The sequence below is a fragment of the Diadema setosum genome, chromosome 19 (assembly GCF_964275005.1).
Source record: "Diadema setosum chromosome 19, eeDiaSeto1, whole genome shotgun sequence".
NCBI classification, from domain to species: domain Eukaryota; kingdom Metazoa; phylum Echinodermata; class Echinoidea; order Diadematoida; family Diadematidae; genus Diadema; species Diadema setosum.
Genome location: NC_092703.1, coordinates 11,179,798 through 11,202,998, shown reverse-complemented (window position 1 = coordinate 11,202,998; position 23,201 = coordinate 11,179,798). Strand labels below are relative to the sequence as shown.

At 37.6% G+C, this 23,201-nt stretch overlaps 1 protein-coding gene across 1 annotated transcript; it reads right to left on the bottom strand.

Annotated features, from left to right (window-relative positions):
• Positions 1-1,673: 1,673 nt before the first annotated feature.
• LOC140242536 (uncharacterized) lies at positions 1,674-21,983 on the bottom strand. The gene is given in 9 exon segments (XM_072322274.1): positions 1,674-1,757; positions 3,853-4,050; positions 4,972-5,298; positions 5,896-6,095; positions 7,670-7,776; positions 8,531-8,590; positions 9,498-9,756; positions 21,774-21,950; positions 21,953-21,983. Coding segments are annotated over 9 exon segments (1,416 nt in total). The 3' UTR covers positions 1,674-1,700.
• Positions 21,984-23,201: the final 1,218 nt, after the last annotated feature.

Genomic DNA, 23,201 nt, shown 5'->3' with positions numbered 1-23,201 from the left:
ATCTATTTATCTATCTATTTATCTGTCTGTCTATCTATCTATCTATCTATCTATCTATCTATCTATCTATCTATCTATCTATATACTCTTATACTTATCTTTCCCGTCCTGATAAAGAAGTGCTTTCTTTTTCTTTCTCATATCCCTGCATGACGCACGTCCAATCTTACAAACCTCACTTTTCTATGTCCCTTTTACGATAAAGTTGTTTCTCATACTTTTTTTTTTGTAATGCACTAAATTCGTACTCATTATAAAGATTGCAAGAGATCTTATTGAGTAACCAATGTACCAAAGATGAACGACAACATTTGAATTCCATGTATAGTAAACTAAAGCCTGTCGGCATAGTTTCTCATAAGTACTGAGGATCCTAAAAAGCTCTGGCACTTATTATCTTAAATGTATTTCATTTATCTAATGTACACGCGAGATATTTTGAATGCAGTCATGGTAAATATTAGTAGAAAAGTTTCATTTACTTTCACACAAATTCAATTCAGAATATTATTACTTTGATAAAAGCGACAAAAAGGCATACAACAAATATATTTCCAAGTCTTGTCGGCAACATTTTTTTTTTCTTTTCAAGAAACTGTAACACAAGTTGGAAAACAGGAACACAAAGAGTGCACCGTATACACAGAGACGAAATTTTCAACATAACCGCTCATTTGCTGGCAAATTTTCTTCTATTGAAAAAAAAAAAACTCTTTAATCACGAAAACTCTTTGCACGATTAACTGTTATAACAAAATGAATGCGTAAATCATCATTACTGGAACCTACGGCTCTTCTTGCACAATCAAGGCACTTGACGTTCTACTCATGACAGGATGTTGAGTACGTGTTACAGGAAATAGGTATGCTAGTGTTCAGTCGCAGATATCAATGTGTTAGTATCTCTCTGTGATAAATCTGTAGCCATTGGCACAAATAATGAAGCGTTGGACACGGTGTCCCTCGTCACACAGAAATATATAAATAGGTATCTGACAATGCTGGAATAAACATAACAAAGACATGCAGAACCACATGGGAGATGAGGTTTTTGATGAACAAAATAATAGGCTACCTTGGGTAAGTACACTTTATACAGGACTATTTTTTATATCATTAAGACGTGTTACAGCAAGACGGAAGAACGCCAGAAAGAAGCGAGTTTCAAACACCTGGAAACGTGACTAAGAGTGCAACATGTACTTGATCGGCAATGCACTGCAGTGTACTGTATTTCACTTCTTTCTCAATCATAAGCCTGCAGACGAAGTATAGTTTATTTCCATTGTTGGTTACTGCAAACGAGTTAATGCACAATTTTAGCACATTTTTGCTTCCATGGATTTAGCAGTTAGTCTGACATCCCACCAAATAGCGTGTTACACTACAATCACGATTATAACCCGAAACCTAAACCTAAACTCATAGAAAATCTGCAATCACATTGATCACAATGAGACAAAAAGAGTAGATTCAAAAAACAAAACAAAATTAACCAAAAAAAAAAAAAAAGCGATTTGCCGAAGCGAGGGCATCGATGTACGTATGCATAAATTACTACAAATATGCTCACACAGACAACAGAGCATGTGCGAGGGGTCACGTATTGGTGTACACATCCACTCTCCTGGGTGACGCGAGATACTGTTATTAGTATAAATCTATGACCTCAAAGTCTTAAATGGATCGCTTCCATCACTCTAGGCCATGTTGCCTGGAGATAGTAAGGGCGTCTTTTCCGCAGCAGACGGTTGAGGCTGCACGGAGAGATGGGGGGGGGGGAGGAGGAGGGAGGAGAAGAAAAAACATACAATGATACATGTACTAGTATACGAACAGTGCTAATACTAATAAAGAAATCGACTTGACACAGAGAAAAACCACTAGAAATACGCTAACGTAGTGGCGGATCCAAGAAGGCCGTGGGGCGCACCGGGCGCGCGCCCCCTTTAGTTTTCTGGAAAAATAAAAGCAATAAAACTAAAATTAATGAAAGGGGGTCGCGCGTGCGCCCCCTCTTTAAAGAATACCGATTGCAGTGGCATCAGAAAATTGCGCTGACGCTTATTTTATTTATCTATTTTGGCTTGCTTGTCAGCCGATGAAACCCGGAAGTGGCATGAGGAACGGCAAAAGAAAATTGCACGGGAGACCTTTTTTCCACTTGTCAGGTGATTAAACCCGGAAGTGGCACAATATATATATATATATATATATATATATATATATATATATATATATATTATATATTTCTTTCGGTGCCCCCACCCCCCCCCCCTTACGAAATCCCTGGATCCGCCACTGCTAACGGACTGAAACTATCATATACACTGAAAGAAGCTCGTGGTGCTTGTGGTATAGGAAGGAAACGCAGCTTTACTGACAACAGCGTGAAATTGATTTCGGTTCCAGATCTCTCTTTTACATCTTTCCTGTTTCTACTGTTCTATGATTCCTACCGAGCTGTAACTTCCGTGTGACAACAGCATCGGACAGCAAACGAGGTAAATTAATTCAGGAAAAGCATTGGAGCAGACGAAGAAGAAAATGAAAGTAAAAGATACTAGAGATGAAAAACAAAGGAAACAGGAGCAAGGAGACAAAGAGAAGAAGATTTTGAAAAAGATGAAGTATAAACGGAGGAGAAGGAGGTAAAGAATGACATATAGCTACCGGTATGTGATAAAGAAGACATACTAACTTGTAAAGAGGGAAGGAATTAAAAAGGAAGAGATGAACGGAGACCAACAAGAAGAGAAAGAAAGAGGAATAAAAAATAAAAAAAAAACTAGGAGAAAGGAGAAACAAAGAAGAAAGCACAAAAGGAACATTCACGGAAGAGAAAAGAGCAAGGGCAAAACGATAAGCAAGGCAAGAAGGAAGGAAATATTTTTAAACATGACACCTCGAATCCTTTCTACCATTATCTATCGCATCATTTCAAAGTTAAATATATGTTGTATTGACAGGCGTCGATGGTAATGAATGAGATCACCGCTTTCTCTACCTAGGTCTAATATATAGGGTGACACGACATTATTTGTTCCTGCGACAATTGCTCCGGTCTTACTTTCTCCGAGGACTTGGGGTTAGGGTTTGATTTGTGATGGGTTTGGGGTTTAGTTTCATGTGAGAATTAGGATTAAGGTAACTGGGGTTATGTTTGTAGGTAGGTTTTATGTTTGGCCTAGCGTACAGATATTTAATGGGAGCAAGTGTCGGAGGACCAAATGTCATGGAACCAATAGTCGAAATTTTTGCGGTGTGGAAATTTTTGCGCAACCAGAAGCAAGCGCGAAAATAAAATCACGGGAATATTTTTGATCGTCATATGTTTCAGTAATTAATGTCGTGATTCTGCGAAATCAAGAAAAAACGCGAAATTCTTCCAACCGGCCGAGCGCAAAAAAAAAAAAAAAAAAAAAAAAAAAAAAAAAAATTATACGCGAAAATATCCACTTTTGTTTTGATTTGTTTCTTTACTCATTTTCAAGTTATGTAACTTTTGTATTGTACAATTCATTGTGTATCGTGTATTTTTATAAAATAAAATAAAATAGAATAAATAAATAAATAAATGAATAAATAAATAAATAAATAAATAAATGAATGAATAAATAAATAAATAAATAAATAAATAAATAAATAAATAAATAAATAAATACATACATACATACATACATACATACATACATACATACATACATACATACATACATGAATGAATGAACGAACGAACGAACGAACGAACGAACGAACGAACGAATGAATGAATGCAGCATGTATCCCTAAAGGCTTTGTGTACGATCCACAGGGATCTCTGATGTAGTGGGTTAAGATGATGTGTCTTACCGTGAGAGGAGACGGAGGAGAGTTGATAGATCCCGTCGTCGTCGTGGGAATGTGGGCGTGGCTGAGTGAGCGCACCAGTTTGACCTTCCCGACTTCCACTTTCTGCCTCAGCTGGGCGTACACGTCATCAGATGAGATGATTGGTTCACCCAACACAACCTCAAGGACGTTAAAGAGCGTGATCACACCGATGTAATTCTGGCAGGGTAAAAAAAGAAACGCATTGCAATCGCCGTATATTAAGTTTAAAAGTTAGTTTCGCAGCTTTGATGTTCGGTTTGAGCTTGATAATTTAACTTGTTTACCTGCCTATCAGTTATTTTGTCTGACGGTTGTTTTTTGTGATAGTTTTCAGCTGTACAGGAAAAATAACGTTAAAGATGTCCAACGAAATCATTCGAGTCAGTGCGTATACACAGGAGAAATTGATACCAATGAGCAAAGTAATGAAATATCCAGACACACTTGCATCATTTCGAACCATGTTCCATTCGGTGGCAGTATAGATTTACACAAAACTAAACGATACTCTTTTACTCGAAGACATCCTATAAGCTAGAGCTAGACCATGCTGTCAGCGATACAGCTCAGCACCTAATTCTTCTGATGTCAGTTACGTAGTGTTTCAAGTGAAGGCTGACGTTGCGGATGATCGCGTGCCGTACGCAATGGGCCCGCAAAGAAAGGGGAAGGTGCCGAGGAAGAACCACTTTCTAATGAATCAGACTTTAATCGAACCATTTATCAATTTCTTGACAACATCCGGGTTAGTTAAGGTTGACATGCCTAGAATATAAAAAAAAACGGACGTGGTCATACTATATTTTCTAACACTTGAATTATTATTACCTTTGTAGTGTATATTTTGTTCAAAATCGTTCAAGTTTTTGTTTCCTCCGTTGAAATCGTTTACGGGTTGGTTTTCTAAATCAGCAAAAAAAAAAATTAATAAAAAAAAATTGGCAAGGATACTGAGAAAGCTTATGGGAGACAGCCTTTCGCGTTTGGAATTAGATGAAATACATTAATTCTGGTTTATTTTTTTCTTCAGTTCGTCAGAAAAAATATCAGACAAAACGCCCCGATGAAATGTCCCCATGCATGGCATCGGACTTTTACCATTCCTGTCATAGACGTGGTAGTGGCGAGAGTGGGTGTCGGCGGCGGAGCGTCAGTTTCCTCGGGCACGCTGGGCAACGTCGTCACCGGCACGTCGTAGATCGCTGCCATGCGGTACTTCCCGTCCATCATCTCGTCAAGGATGTTGTAGAGGGGCTTGGTGGCGGCGATGGCGTGCAGCGGCCGCCCGTAGTGCTCCAGCGACTCGGACACCGACTCGAGGTCGTCGGGGTCGAGGATGATGAGGTTCTTCACCACGAACTCGCCTTGGATGTTCTGGCGGTGACCCTTGTAGACTGGAACGTGTGAGAAACCCTTGCCAATGATCTGAAAAAACACACCCGCACAAAAAACAAATCAGGTTTTATTGCAAACGATTTATTATTATCATTATTATTATTATTATTATCATTATTATTATTATTATTATCATTATTATTATTATTATTATTATTGTTCTTATTATTATTATTATTATTATTATTATCATTATTATTATTATTATCATTATTATTATTATTATTATTATTATTATTATTATTATTATTATCATTATTATTATTATTATTATTATTATTATTATTATTATTATTATTATTATAATCATTATCATCATTATCATCATCATCATTGTTATTAATATTATTATTATTATCATTTATTCCACCAGAGAGAGAGCACATACATATTTTTACACATACAATTTTCAGGTATCACGGAGAGCCGATCGGTAGATGTCTGAATATCAATAGCATGGAAAGAAAAAACTCTCACTGCACTGCATATTTTTCGGTTTCATAAACACGCTTACTATGGGACTTTATAGATTTGCAGTCCATTTGTATGCAGTCCATTTGTTTTTAGCCCAAACAAAATCAAAATGAAAGAGAAAGGAAAGGCAATTAAAACAAAGGAAAACGTCACCTCCTGCATAGTCTTCCGATCCAAGACCCCATCGTGGTCTAACATGAAGACCTTGTCTATTGGAATCATGGCGTCCTTAGCGACCTTGCCCTCCGCGTCTAGCGCGCCCTTGATGATGAGCACTTCGTCCTGACTGAGGGCGCTGTCTTCTGCAGCGGCTTCTGGGGACGTCGCCTGCAGATCCACCAGTGCCTTTAACTCTAATGGAGTGAAGTGACATTAAAGATGAAAAGTAAAATAATTATAATAATTTGTAATGTGTCACACATATGTTGTTCTTTGAACGATTGTTATCTGTGTATGCAACGCTGGTGGAAGGCATAGTCCCACATTGACATTGTGGACAATAAATAATTCAATTAAATATTCAATAATGACAATAATACTAATTATAAAAAATAACAATAACAGTAAAAAAAAAATCACTCTTCGAGGAGGTTGGGTGTTCACAAAACGTAATGCCCGGTCCCCTAAAAAAATTTGCATACTTGCCAACACTGTAATTCACATTAACCAACGCGATTCGTTTCTTAGTTGGTCAACGTAAGGTATCATTGACACTAGACCCAACCATGAGCACTATCTGTTACCGCTTACAGCTCGTTATTCCGAAGGTTCGTTATTCCGAAGGGTCTTTATTCCTAAGATTCGTTATTCCGAAGGTTCATTTTTCCGAATTTCATTTTCGGATTAACCAATCTTCGGAATAACGAACCTTCGGAATAACGCCACAAATTTTCGGATGTACGAACCCTTTTTCATTTTCGGATTAACGAACCTGTAGGTATAGGGAATTTGCGTGTTTCGGATTAACGACCCTTCGGAATAACGAACCTTCGGAATAGCGAACCTTCGGAATAACGAACAGCACCCTCTGTTACCCCCCCCCCCCCCCATGCATAAAAACAAACAAACATACAAACAAACAAACAACCACACGAAACAAAACAGAAAATGTTCCGTGGCACCTTTTGGGTAGAAGCAGACTCACTGGCGGATAACTTTTTAATCGAGTCACAATGACAATATTCCTTGTATCAGTGGTACATCCATTATAATTCGATCATTTTGCAAATTTGAAGGCCGATTATTACAGACAGCGAACTTCCAAGCAAAACGCCTGGCGCACGAAGTTAGGAAAGCATGGGGCGGACTCGATCACACGCTTTCCGCAGCACTTTGGAGTCTGTGGTAGCTAGAGCAACGTCAATACATGTAGTCCAAGTGGCGGATCCGGGGTGGGGGGGGGGGGAGTCACCGGGCACCCCTCCCCTGTTTTTCTCTCTTTAATAACTCCTTTAATTTTCGTTCGTAGTGGCAGCAAAACTTTTTTTACACCCCACCCCCCCCCCCCCTTAAGGAATGCTTGGATCCGCCCCTGAGTACCTATTATGTTATGTATGTAAGCCTAATGTTAGTTACGCACTGCGGCTCACGTGGCTTGCAGTCCCCAGTTTCTAGTCATTTGGGCCGTCTAACTACAGTGTATGCATGTATTTCAGGGCTTAGATAATCATGATCAAAAAGTCTGAGTGAGCGCACAACCGTGACCAATTTGTTTTCATCCGAGCAGCACGGCACGAAGCTTTTCATGACAGTCCTTTATTTGATCAAAGAGATTAAGCCATTATAAGTAACAGTATAATATATGAGTGTGGGGGGAGGGGGTAATCAGTGGCTCCCAATCTATTGATCCACAGCTTGCACACTTATTGCATTAGAGACTGTAATATTGACCTCATGAGCTCGAACCCCAAAGTTGGGAATACTATACCTGCTCGGCGGTAGAACGTTCCCGTTCCCTCCCCGAGGAGTAGCGTGAGAAGCTTGGCGATGGGCCAGGCAATGATAAAGAGCAGGGCTATCAAGATGTACACGAACCTGTCGTGAGTGAAAAAAAAAGTTAACCTAAGTCACTGAAATAAGCCTATTTGTACCCTCGACGTCCACCAATAACTTTGCTCGATTGTGATTCTTAGCCACTAAACATTGACGTATAGTTTCAAACTAGGAATACCTAAGGTAGGCTTAACTGTCTAGGCAATATTGAAGTTTTTATCAGAATTGCTTTTGATAAGTCAACCCTGCAAAAATTAAATCTAACCGGGACCAGATAAAATTGTCGGCTTACGTAAATATCGACATATTCACCTTAAAACTGATACACGTGTTTGTTTATATATATGGGGAATAAAACAATCTTCAAATTAGTCAATTTTCGACTTCTTTAGGTTCGGCTTATGTCACGTTGACTGTATAAATGACCTCGACAAAGTCCTACAGGACAACATTATGTAATAACTGAGATCATAATTAATCAAATAATCAGAAATCAATTAGTAATAGTAATCCGGTGAATGTGACATTTTCATCTCGAATGATTTGAAATGTTGACTATTATGAGATGTCATTTTGGGTAGCGTCCATCAATTTTTACTACAGGCCTCTATCGGCTCCTTCCATTGGCCTGCTACTTTTGTTAAGTTTTTGTTATTTCCACTTTCATTCTTGTTTTTTAAATACCAGTCGTCGATTTATAAATGCTCATTGCAACCGAAACCTTGTCTGAGGGCACCCGGCGTGTCTTTGTGACATTCATTGCACGTAGAAGTCTTGTAAAACGACTAGGACTTACCAGGCTAGATTCGCCCCAATCGCCAGGCCGTATTTCGTACAAAGAGCTTGCGGTATAACCCTGTCGCACAGAAAAGGAAGGAAAAATATGGAAATTTGTTAAGAGTCGGTAACGTTCCTTCAAGGTGTAAAGAAACAAATAACCGGTATGCTTAAAGTCTAAGTAAAGTTAATGACATTATTCTCACGTTAGACAAACTTACGACTTAAAATCAATACACGCATATATCCATGCGGGGTAAAATTATCTTCACCTTAGCCAATTTTTCGACTTCTTTGAGTTCGACTTATGTCAGCTAGGTCACCTGTATATTATGACTACGACAAAGCCCTGTAGGACAGCACTACATGAGGTTAATATTCTCCATTTCGATTTTCTTGTGAGTTCACTCAATCTATATAATAATGTTTTGAAGTCTTCTCGAAAATACTTCCAAATGCAAATACAGTTGTATCTCTTACTCGGTCGCTTGATACTTTCGCATGGTCTATTCAGACTATCAGTAAAAAGGGATATCAAATTAGTTCAGATTTGGTACAATGAAGACACCCAAACTAATCACTTATGGATCTACCTGATGACATTGATGGTAAAACTGATATCGCAGATGAACTATCATCTTATTTTCGAGAAGAGTATATCAGTTATCATTATCTCTCAGACTGGAACACAAGATTATTATTTTTCACTAAAATGAACCCGGGAAAGAACATTCCTATCAATGTTGCAGAGGTCACTGTACTTATATGAAAAAAAAATCCGCAACTGCATGATGTGTAACATTATCTCGTATGCGACAAATATTCATTGTTCCTCCCACATACACAAACCACCACCACACACACTTGCAGGCGTTCACAATATACAAAGCAAAACAAAACAATGTCAGGTCCTCCCTTGATCCCAATATTCTCCGAAAGTAATCCGAGAACGCGACCCAATGCCGCCGCGCCGCCAAACAACTCACTCGCCAAAGATGAGCACGGCGGTGACCGACACGACCACGGCCACGATGGGGCTGGTGATGGCGTCGAGAAACAGCGGCATGGACTCGACCGCGGCCGCGTTGGCCAGGATGAGGGTGACGAGGAGGAGGTGGGAGTTCTTCACCAGGGGCAGGATACGCTTGGCGTACACCTGTTCGCTGGGCGTGCCGGCGGTGGAGAGGACCTGGAGCGTGGTGATGTCCAGCGAGAGGAGACCAAGCGTAAGTCCGGCCATCAGCCCTGTATACGAGTAATAAGAGATCGATGGTCATTAAAGTACATATCTTGATCCTTTCGTTGTTGTTTTTTATGACTACTTATAATAAAAATAATTCCTCGTTATGATAATAGATTGTTATACATTTCACGTAGTCTTGCCGAAAAGTATCTATTAGCTGATTGCAGGTCTTTTTAGTCGTAATTAAATCAGAATGAAATCAAAACTCAATCTCATCGCAGTGATGATGATGATGGTGGTATTAGTAACAAGCAGGGTGCAACATAAGCACTTGCCCGATTGCTTGGGGCAAGTGAAAATCAAATTCGGGCAAGCGTTTTTGAACAATGAGAACAAATGCTTGCCCGAATTGGGCAAGCAAAAAATTTTTGAAGCCACCATCAGACCCACAAAGTCAACCATACAGAAGCCAAAGATAATGGCTATTTAGTAATGCAGCACACTTTATATTTCATTTCAGCAACTTTCCAACACTTGCATTAAGAAGCCCCAATTGCCTACCACCCCAGGGGCCTGTTTCACAAAGAGTTGCGATTGAAGTTACGCTCGATTTAAGCGTAACTCGTTGAATCGAGCGTAAGTTCAATATTGACCGTAAGTCCTGTTTCATAAAGACACTTATTACAACTTTCAGTAGAGTGAGCGTTACTTGCGATCAACCAGTCAATCGCAAGTTGTCTTGTGAAATGGCGCAATTTGCAATTCATTGCAAACAGGCCCCAGTGATACTAGGCCGTACTAGAAGTATCAATCTCAATATGAACTTTCGGTTGGAACCCAAGATTTATTAAACTTGAACTGAATATAGTGTGTACAGCATCAAAATCAACTAACTCGTAAAGTACGATGCCTGAAATATAATCTCTCCAAACTGGTATGCTTTAATATAGCCTCTGACAATTTCCTATTCACATCCTTGTAAAATGATACTACTTTTCATTCATATCAATTTCCATGTTGTCATCTATACGTTCCAGGTCATTTCACTGTCATTACACCAAAAAATCGAACTGTGTATCGTTAAATGTCAACTGCATCAAGTTACTCAATGTTGACTTCATATAATCAGCCTTCCGCCATTGGCACATCGCGGAAACTTTTTTCCTTTCCTTTTTTTTAAACAGAAATACACATGCCCATTTGCATGCCCGGTCATTTTGATTACTGGCCTTCGCGTAATCTAATTCCCCGTGGATAGATTTCAAGACCCGACTTCAAGACGACCTTCGAGCCTGTTCTGCTATTTTCTCGTCACCTTCCGGGTAGCGATTTTTTTTTCCGTAACCCTAACGCGTCGAAATTGCCAATTGTGTCACTTGAGCAAAGACTATCGGTGTACTTGGCTGGTTTTGTACGCATGCGCTTGGACTTCTCACTGTACAGTATGTACACATATACCAGTGGCATGGTCGTCTGCTAACACAGAATCAGATTCGAATGTGAATGGCACACCCTTCAAACATAACAACGGGTTTGTGTGTATGTGTGTGTGTGTGTGTGTGTGTGTGTGCGTGTGTGTGTATGTGTGTGTGCGTATGTGTGTGTGTGTGTGTGTGTGTGTGTTTAAAAAAGAAGGTGATTCAGCAGCACAAGTGTGTGCGTAAGGCAGATATGGATTGGCTTGAAGTTACTAAGTAATCAGAAAGCCTTTTCTGAGATATTCATGCAGAATTCTATGTCAAGTAATACGCTACGCATGGTATAATGTGTATATATAGGCCTATATTGTACTGTGTGTAAGAAAAATATGATTTAGAAGCACAAGAGATAAGAATTCAGCTGCTTATTTTTGTTCAAATTAATTTCATTGTAAACATGGGCCTGAAATATCGATGAAATTCTAATGAAGAATATCATTTCTGTATTATTCTGTTCGCACTGCAAGTATACACTCAACAGTAACACGTTCTCATTAATCGAAGTTCCAGAGGAAAATGAGAAGTGAGGACACAAGTCGTACATGGTAAGTTGGAGCTTTATTCGAAGACGTTTCACATGAGCAAACCATTCAGCAAGTATATCATTTTACAAAACTCAGCACTCAGTATATCGTGTACAACATAAGCAGGGAGGTGACTCACCTTGCTGGTATTAATTCTCTCACCTCCCTGGTACACGGGAGGGTGCCTTTTTCAATCAAAGTTACAAATCACTGGTCACTTTGACTGACAGCGATCACTTGTGTTCAGATTATTTATGGGCTGCCTTACGCGGCAGCGGAGTGAGCGTCAGGTGGTGTCCGTTGACAAGCCACAAATGATTTTTTTTTTTTTTTTGGGGGGGGGGGTAGGATAATAGTGCTGCTTGATATAATGATGTGTACATAGGCCGTGAGGTAAAAGAAATTTCATTTCAATTCAATTCAATTCGATTTTATTGTCCGTTTCTGGAAATTTGTTTTGTTAGCATGCACACAAGTTACATCGATACATACAATATATACAGAGCACACGTTTAACATGGATACATAAACATGATAAAAACACAAGAGATATACAGCAATACTATGTCAATGTCATTGTCAGAAATATATGACATTAAAGAAAAATTAATCTGTATAAATCAACGTTGTGTTGGGTGTGGTGTGCATTAACATACACAAGTGTGTAAATATGTATCAGATTTATAATAACTATATAAAACTTTTAAACATACATCTTTACGTCTAAATAAGTGATTGTATATATCTCGAAGGCTATTTACGTGCGTGTGTGTGCGTGTATATGTGTATACGTGTGTGAACGTACAAAAATGTAAGTCTATGTTTTTTGACAAAACCGTATAAATTACATCCATACGATTGTTCTTTTTTTTTTTTACAACAGCTGAGATAATAGTAATTTGCTAGTCAACTGTTAGGATGGCGTTAACAGCTATCTGTGAAGGGTTAGTGTATAGGATCGCATTTGTATAACATAAAAAATCTACGGTTTAAAGATGTTAAAAGCAATGACAGTATTCAATGAAACATTGTGTCAACATCCATGTGACGTTTACATGAATGGTTAGTCCAGCGTGGCACGACATAACTACGTGCATGTATAAGGTTGAGCCAACATTGGTTCGAAACCAAGATGTTGACTCCACTAGGAATTAATCACCTACACAGTGTTCAAAAATTCATTCTGCCCCCCCCCCCCCCCGCAGAAAAGTGGTGTTTTGATGTGCTCGTCACTTAATTTATGAAGAGTATTTTGATAATTTTCTCCTTCGTAGGCATTTGTAAAGATATTGAGAAATTTATTTGAAATGTATTTTCCATGATGTTTTGATGAAGTAATAGAACTGATGTCACAGAGGTTATTTATAAAATATTTGGAGTGATTACTAAAGAGGATGAATTTAATACAAACATGTATTTTAAAGGTCCTGTTTACCGTTGAGAACAGTGATTTAAAAAGTAATGTTCAAGATAACACTTTTGATGCATGTGTAGGTCATTCCACATCCCACCATATAAAACGTTTTCAATAAAGCATGAAATATAAGGAGAGATCACTATTTTTCTTACTAAACCATAACTGTAGACGGTTTAATCTGGAAACATTTTTATTATAACTATTGTACACATTTTGTATATCTAAAAATACATAACATCGATGATAATGGTTCAAATATTTACATTGGTTGTTTCTATCCCTAACGCACATTTAAGAACTACTTTGAAGCACCAATGCTGGGTTTTTGTTTCATATGCAAAAGGTAAATGATGCCTTTACGTTAGAGTATGACATTTTGCATACATGTACTTTCTTTTCTATTCTCTTGTATAGGAAGTCGCTGGAAACGTCATAGATTGCCTGATTTTCTTGATCGATTATACTTTGTTGAAAATTAGAATGATACCTTTCTTAAGAAAGTTTTCCTCAATCTTTAACCAATAATATTTTCTTATTTGCCACTTGAGGGTTTTTTTTTTTTAAAAGAAGTTATCTTTAGTTTGGACTTCCCCTTACTTTAGGTTTCAAATACAGACCTGTAAATTCATCTATTTCAACGTTTGACGTTGTATCTCAGATCAGCAAAAGTTGTCGATTTCTACAGCCTGGATGCATTAGGATGCGTGCAGAAAATGCACAGAAATTGGTTAGGAAAAACATATATCACTAATACTAAAGTAGTCATATGAACGGTTGAATTGGCAGAAAGGGATGGAACAAACTTTATGAACATCCCAGCTAGCAGACGGAGGTCAAAAAGACGTCTCAATTTGGTCGCAACTACATGGTCAAAGTTGTCGCAAGTCTGAAAATGACCAGAAAATGACGTGATTTCAACGTCTCTTTGAAACGAATTTATCACGTCATGTTATGGACCTCTTGCTGTGTTATGTCAGTTTTGCGACGTATTTATTACCTAATATTGGTGACATATTGATGACGTAAAATTAACGTCAATTTTGCGACGTAATTTTTACGTCATAAACACGTATTAATGACGCAATCTACGTTGGTTTGCAACGTATTCATAGCGTTATTTAAATGACGTCTTAATACCATAATATATACTTTGTTTTACAACGCATTTATGACGTCATATCAGTGACGTATTAACGTGAAATTTTCTTCAGTTTTGCGACGTATTTATGACGTCATATTAGCGACGAACTAAAGACGTAAAATTCAAGTCAATTTTGTGACGTATTATTCATGTCGTATTTACGACGCATAAGTGAAGTAAAATTTACGTTGCTTTGCAATGCATTTCTCACGTCATATTAATGACGTATTATAACGTGAAATTTAGGCTACATTGTTTTGGGACGTATTTATGACGTTATATTAGCGACATGTAAACGTTATGTTCCCGTCAGTTTTGCAACGTCTTTGTGACGTCATATAATTAGGCCTACGAATTATAGTTTTATAGTTATATCAGTTTTTGGCAACGTGTTTATTACCGCATATTAATGACGTATCATGACGTTAAATTTACGTTGATTTTGGATGTATTTATGACGTTATATTAACGACATGTGAACGTTATGTTCACGTCAGTTTTGTGACGTCTTTATGACGTCATATAATTAGGCCTACAAATTATAGTTTTGTAGAGTTATATCAGCTTGTTTTGCAACGTATTTATCACGTCATATTAATGACGTATTATAGCGTGAAATTTAGGCTACATTGTTTTGGGACGTATTTATGACGTTATATTAGTGACATATGAACGTTATGTTCACGTCAGTTTTGCGACGTCCTTGTGACGTCATATAATTAGGCCTACGAATATAGAGTGTTATAGTTATATCAGTTTGCTTTGCAACGTGTTTAACGTTCAATTTACGTTGTTTTGCGACGTATCTATAACGTTGCATTAGCGACGTATTAACATTATGTCCACGTCAATTTTGCGACGTCTTTATGACGTCATTTCATTAGGCCTACGAATAGTTTTATAGAGTTATATTAGTTTGCTTTGCAACGTGTTCATCACGTCATATTAATGACGCATTGTAACGTTAAATTTACGTTGTTTTGCGACGTATTATGACGTTATATTAACGACATATGAACGTTATGTTCACGTCAGTTTTGCGACGTCTTCATGACGTCATATAATTAAGCCTACGAATTATAGTTTTGTAGAGTTATATCAGTTTGTTTTGCAACGTATTTATCACGTCATATCAATGACGTATTATGACGTTAAATTTACGTTGTTTTGTGACATATTAACCAAGTTTTTCGACGTCTTTATAACGTCATATTATAATAAGGCCTACTAATTATAGAGTTTTATAGAGTTATATCAGTTTGCTTTGTAACATACTGTCGTCAGAATGACATTATCACGTCATTAATGTCGTCAGAAAGACGTCGAAACTGTCAACAATAAGACGAATTTTCGTTCAAATAGAAGATATAAAAATGACGTCATTATTTAGACTTCAGAAAGGCGCAATAATTGTCGTTTGTTTAACGTTTATAAGCCAAGAAAGCAGACATCATTTAGGCGTCTTAAACTGACGCCAGAAAGTCGTATTTCTGCTCAAATGGATGACGTCTAAAAGACGACATATTTGTGCGTCTTTCTGACGTCTGGGTTGTTATACAAAGACGTCATAAAGACGTGTAAATTACTAATTTAAAGACGAGACTGACGTCAAAAAAATCTTTTAGACGAAAATAAACAAAGATACTGGACGTCATATTAACGTTTCAAACTGACGTCAATATGTCGTATTTTTGCTCAAATGGAAGTTGTCCAAAAGACGTCATTGGTGGTTATATAAAAGTCTTCTCAATGACGTATAAATAATTCTAAAGACAAGATGTACGTCAGAACGTCATGAGCACGTCGTTTACACGTCAATTCATGACTTTTTAACGTATATTGGAAAAGAAAACAAGGAATACATCTGAAAGACGCCTTTTCTTCAAGAACAAGGGAAATGGACGTGATTTTGACGTCATTTTGAAGTCGTGGCCAGTTGGTTTATCAGTATTTCAGTTTAAGATCTAATAAAGCGCTTGTGAGCACCTCAAGGTACAAATCATGATAAAAATCTATCCTACCCTACTCCTGCAAATGTCCTAAGCCTTATATCTACGTCTACCACCTATTCATATATAGTTGCTAGCATTGTTGTATCACGTTTAAGGGGAAAAATTTGTACTGCTTTATGACATGGTTGCTAAACTAGGTCACAGCAGCTCAATCTTGAAATATATAAATATGTGTTCATAAAACACGCTGAAGTTTGAATAACAAACATTTTTTAACAATAGAGTGCACAATTTCTGACACTTTTATGATTATAACCAGAATGTTTACATTCTTCAGACGTGAACAACGACCAGCTGTGACCTCGCTTTCATTTTCTTTCAGAATAACTCTTGATTACGATTTTTACGTTAGCATACACGAAACTTTGCAAGTAACGATATACTGCACACCTACCACACCCACACAAACACATAAACACACAAACACACAACACACATTGCACGCACTCGCACATACACACAAAGACACATACACAAAGTGCATGGAAGGTTTTCAGGCGCCCGCCGTCGAGTTTTCGGTGCAAAGAAAAGAAAGAAAAAAAAAAACACACACACACACACACACATTGCAACATTGCTGATAGATTCCGTACTTTTGTCCAGGCTTGGTATGGAGCTATATAGGACACCATTATGATGGCTAACATCGTTTAAACGTATATCAGTTTCCTATAAATGCATATTATAAAAATGCGTAAGTAGCATCTGTGACTCTGCACAGATGCTTGATGTTCCAACTTAATGAAAAGACCTTAAATTTGGCTAATATCGGGTAGATTAATTTTCTTTTGGTTATCCTTCACCATTAGAATAAATGAAATTAATTTGTGCCAAATAACAACACATTATATAACGATCGTTTCAAATCGCTTCCACAAATGTGTATTACTCATAAACTCATGAACCCACCTGGAAATCTGATACCAGTTTATGCCAGGTGATTGTATCTATATCTAATATATCGATCATGAAGTTTCATAAAAAATTACGAGTATAACAAGAACTCGAGTTTTGGAGCGCGCTCGGTAACCAGCTAACACGTGTGAATGCGGCTAGTGTTCTTATAAACAAACAAACAAACAAACAAATCAGTGTTTTAATATTCAATCATTTATCTTCATCATTTCATTGAATCGACTTACAATAAGGATGCTAGGCCATGTGGGCATTGAAGGGAGGGATCGAGTAGGAATATATTGATAATCGCGATGCTTATTTAGACTGATGAAAATGATGAAGCTGAAAATATCTAAGAGATTTCGTGAAGTTGTTGATGGATTGGTGACATGAAAAAAAAAAGTATTGATAAGTGCAATATGGTGGAGGAAGATTGCTTGTGGTAATTTGTATACGATGGTAATACGAGTAGCAATTATGGTGATGATGATGATGATAAGATGATATCCAGTTGTGAAATGATAGTAATGGTGTTTATGGTCGATCCCACAGAACTCTTTTCTGTGATCGATCCCTCAGTTTTATAATCTAATTGAAGCAATAACGGTAGTGATGATTGCTTGATATTAAAGGAAACCAAAACCCAAAAGAGCAATATGGATTGAGTGAACGCAGCAACATTAGTGAAAGTTTGAGGAAAATCCGACAATCGATGCAAAAATTATTCATTTTTATAGTTTTGGTGTTGTAATCACTGGATAAGGAGACTACTAGAGTCCATGACGTCATGTGTGGACAACAATGTAAAGAAAACATGAAGAGAATTCGACAAAGAAATCATTTTTCATGAAAATTACACATTCCATCAACTTAATTGATACTGACATAAGTTATGTTAAAGGCAGTAATCATTCCCCCTACTTTCTGAAAGCGGTTTTTATAGTATCCCCTTATCCAGTTGTACCAACATCAAAACGTTAAAAATGCATAACTTTTGCATCTTTTACAATTGTGCGATTTTCCTTTAACTGTCACTGATGTGTTTTACTAATGTTGCTGCTGTCACTCAATCCACATTTGGGTTTGGGTTTCCTTCACTGATGGTCGTTTTGGTAGAGGTAACGAGGCACTTGATGAGGAGATCTATTGGGTTGGCAATGATAGAGTGAACATAAAAAAATATAGACCTATCATCTATATTGATAGATCAATTCAAACCGTACGTGATATTAGAATGAAAATGAGTTGCTGTTTGCTTTATAAATCCTGTTTCAAAATGCCTTTATAAAGCTGATTGAATTAATATATTAATATAGAGATATCGAAATCGATGATTACTCTCCCCCAGCTTCTCTTCCCTCCCCATCTTCATCTTGGATGTTAGTGCATGAGAATTTAATCATATATATCTTGATCTACATGAACCTGAACTAAAAAGGAGCCTACTACGCCTTTCTGAATCATTTTTTTTTTTAAAGCACAATCATCGTGAGGTTGGAGAAGTATAAACCCAAATTAACCAAGTAGTGTATTCATGTTACCCAATTAGACCTAATGCCCACTTCGAATCTGATTCTGCGTGGCTTAATAAACATGATCAATGTTAACAATAGCAATTGCTGCAGTTGTACGCCTATATAGGCCTATATCATAATTCATTCCAAGCTTAGATTTCCAATTTACTTTTGCAAGATATTGATGAAAACTTCGAGTTTGCATCTTAACAACAATTTGTACTCCATGACTGAATTTCTCTTTTCTAATGTTTTCATCGAGACGCTCAGCGCTTAGAAACATTGTAATAAGCGCTTTATAAATGATATTTATTATTATCATTAACAACGCAAGTCTTGCGAGACAAAAAAAGTGTCAGCAGACGGCGAACAAAACCACAGGAATACCAGTAGTGTAAGCAGACGGCAAAGCAGAACGCGATGCCGATGGCGAAGTGGAAACACACACACACACACACACACACACACACGCACACACACACACACACACACGCACACACACAAAGCCGTTGTTATGACAGTTCACAAGGCGGCGTGCCATTCTCACATTCTAATCTGATTCTGTGGTTAGCAGACGACCATGGCACAAGTATCGCAACCAACTAGTACACTGATAGTCTTTGCTCAAGTGCCACAATTGGCAATTTCGACGCGTTAGGGTTACGGAAAAAAAAATCGCTTCCGGGTAGCAAGTCGCCACAGCCTCTGTGGCGGTATTATAATCTACTTTCCCTCTAGTACAGTAATAAATAGCAATACATGTAGTACATTTTTAATGTAAAGTGCAATAAGGCCTCGTCCTGTTCTTGAAGAGATATATCATGCCGCGTATATATAATGTCCCTGACAGCTTTTAAGGAATGCCAATACAAAACAAAGTACGCATGGTCATTGGAATGTGCACACACACACACATACACATACAAACATCAATATAATACATGCAAATATGTGATGTGTGTGGTACAATGTAAACCCACCTCCCTACGAGTACATAATATGCACACATACAAAAGCTACACACAATAAAGACAGACAGCCAGACCGATAGATAGATAGATAGATAGATAGATAGATAGATAGATAGATAGATAGATAGATAGGTAGGTAGGTAGATAGATAGATAGATAGGTAGGTAGATAGATAGATAAGTAGATAGATATGTAAATAGATAGATAGATAGATAGATAGATAGATAGATAGACAGATAGATAGATAGATAAATAAATAGATAGATATTAGAGAGAGAGAGAGAGAGGGAGAGAGAATTATCCATAAGTCGACCTTGCAGTGCAAAAACAACAAACGAATACTGCATAAAAGCACAGTAATGGTATGGCGCATATTGTGCGCCATATCATGTAATTTGTGTGTGTGTGTGTGTGTGTGTGTGTATGTGAGTAAAATATCAAATCAGAATAATATTTGATTACTGAACCTTTGATATGCCATCTTAACACTGTACATTGTTTACGAGCTGCATTAAGAACACTGACAGATGAAAGGAAGACTCTGCAATGGTATACTGAGTACATTATATACTTTGCCTTGAGAGTTTCTGGTTAAAACTAGAGGCAGAGGTGACGCCAAAAGAACTATTAACTGAATGGCGCAGCCCCGAAGTGAATGTTTTTTTTTTTTTTTTTTTTTTTTTTTTTTGTAGGCACCGAGGCCTAGAAACTCGAAATTAGGTACAGTATATTTGTTTTATATTGTGGGTCAATAATTTAAACAAAAGAATGGGAGAAAATCAGCTAAAATGCGAGGCGAGAAGTTGTGTGGTTGAAGCTTTACCTTGACACCCCCCCCCCCCCACACACACACACACACACACACTGAAAAAAACGTTCCGCGGCCACTGTACCGTACTTGCAGAGCCATTGGAAATATGATAACATAATAGATCAACACAAGGGGAAAGAAAAAAAAATACAATTTGATAAAACAGCATTATCCTCACTCTAACGTACCCTCGCGTTGTAACGTATAATATATTGTGCAAGCTTATTTTAGTATCTGATAATAATTCCAGCAAAGTTGCTTGATTATGACCAACGTGGAAAAATTAAACGGGCATCAGTAGTTCGGCCAGCTGTAAATTATACTTTCCATGTACAGATACTGTACCAAGATTGGATGTTAAGGGGGTCCAGCAGACTGGGAGCTGTGCTTTCAACGACTCAGGTCATCGGTTCGAGCCCACGCACCGTTATAGTGCCATGGCAGTTTGTCCAAAAGGGAGATATTTGATACGACCCTCTTTTTAACATTTTTCTTTATCAATCAGGTGTATATTAGCGAGTAACGTAGCACGGAACAGTGCTTGGAGCAACCAAAATATTCGGACAAATCATGTCATCATCACCCAAGTACTCCATTTATTATTAACCTAAAAGTATAATTTTCGCAGATATGCCTCTTCTTGTAGTAGACATGAATATGTTAATATTCCTGGCTGTCTGTGTTTCACTCGACAAAATGCATGTCAAATTTCACATATTTCTTGTTCAATCTGTTGAAAAAAAATTAAAAACAAAGTTTGAACTGAATTGAATTGAACTGAATTGGATTGAATTGAATTGAATTAAATTGAATTGAATTGGATTGAAATGAATTGAATTGAGTACCACTATAAGAATTTCGTGGGGTTTTTTAAAACATGAGTAAATAAAAAACAGTTTGTATCCATTGCAATTAATATTCTCGTCTTGTATCATGCTGTGATTTGAACTGACGAAAGCTAATGAAGAAATGGGTTGTAGTTGATATTTCATGGAAAAAAACAAACAAATGATATGATCAATTTTGTGTGATAATTTATTACACAACTGCAGTGAATGAGTTGTGAGGTGATAATGTCATCGCCTTTTCTATATGCGTAGTGGATGCGATCGATTAGTAAGTGAAAACATTTGAAACAGATTTCCTAACTTTCTCCTATCCACTTCTGATGAAGAAAGTCTACCGTTTATTGAAGAGATTCCCTACCACTTAAAGTTAGTCTGGAAAGAAGGAGTAACTGTACATTGAACATGCACTTGAATGATTAGGGCATATAAGCTATTGAAGGGGGACAAAAATGGCAAATCTACTCACCAGCGAAGAGCATGAGGGCCACGTAGATGCCGATGTAGACCCAGAACCACACGTCCCCGGGCCTGAGGGGACCCTCCTCCACCACAAACGTGGTGCCATTGCAGATCACCGTTGTGGCGTCCACCAAGGTGCAGTTTACGAACATGTTTTCTGCAGCAATGAAATCAACGAACCATTATAAAGTCTTCCGACAACGATCTTTTCTCTCATCAGACTACAAGCAGTGTAAAAGTACCCGCCTTTTTACAAATCATAATGACTGGGGAGGTTGCGTGTAACGGTCGCGATTAAATGGCACTACAGAATTAAGGACACGTGATGAATTTTGGATCAAAAGTGAAAATACTCAGACACAGAGATAAAAGGATAAATTGTATGACTACTTTAGTGTTCGTATATTTCGGCATTATAGCGCCGGGGCCACACACGAACAAAAAAAAAAAAAAAAAAATGACATTGGGTCACCAATAATTTCCAAACATGCAGGCTATCTTTCGATGGCCCGATCGTATTTACAGCTAAAATTCAAAATGAACCTTTATATTTCATTTTATACTTCGAGCCACTCCATTTCTTTTTTTCGGACCACCAAAATTTCACATCAAAAGAATTCAGTGGCCCGAAATGGCCACCACGCAGAGAAAGAAGTTAGTGTCGAAAACTGACTGACGTGTTGCCTCTGAATATGTTACTACTGATTACTATCTTGTTGAAGAATCAAATGTATAGTTATGGAACAGATATCTGACTGGTTAACAGTTAAATGTTTATCTGCCTTTTCATCCGCATAATCATTCAATGGATTTGTAGCTATATAGTATAAGGAGGAAAACCCGGGAAAATAACATTTGAATCAAGAGACAGAATCCGAAAATAAAGTTTCTTATTATAACAATACTCAGCAGAAACGAACGAACGCACAGCACATACACACACACAATTACACACACCCACACCCACACACACACACACACACACACACACACACACACACACACACACACACACACACAATAAAGCCTATGGAGAGAATTATGGGGCCTAGACATTGGAGGATCCGTTCCGGAAAGGGGGCGGGCGCCTGTACAAAATTAGAGGGGGCGCACGCGAGCCCCTTCATTTTTTTTTTTTTTTTTTTTGTCTTTTTTTTTTTTTTTTTTGTCTTTTTTTTTTTTTTGATTTCGTTTGTTTTACCAAAAAATTAAAGGGGGCGCGCGCCCGGTGCGCCCCCTCTGGCCCATCCGCCTCCACTGCTTACATATAAATACGTAAAGAAAAGAAAGAATTACAGTGAAAAAGCTTCAATGGAAAGTCTTGATATAATATAAGTACGATTCAAATAATTCCACCACTACCACTGCTACTTCTATAGGGCCTAGTCTTACTATTTGTTTTTACTTCTTCTATTGTTACATTGTAAGGGTTGTG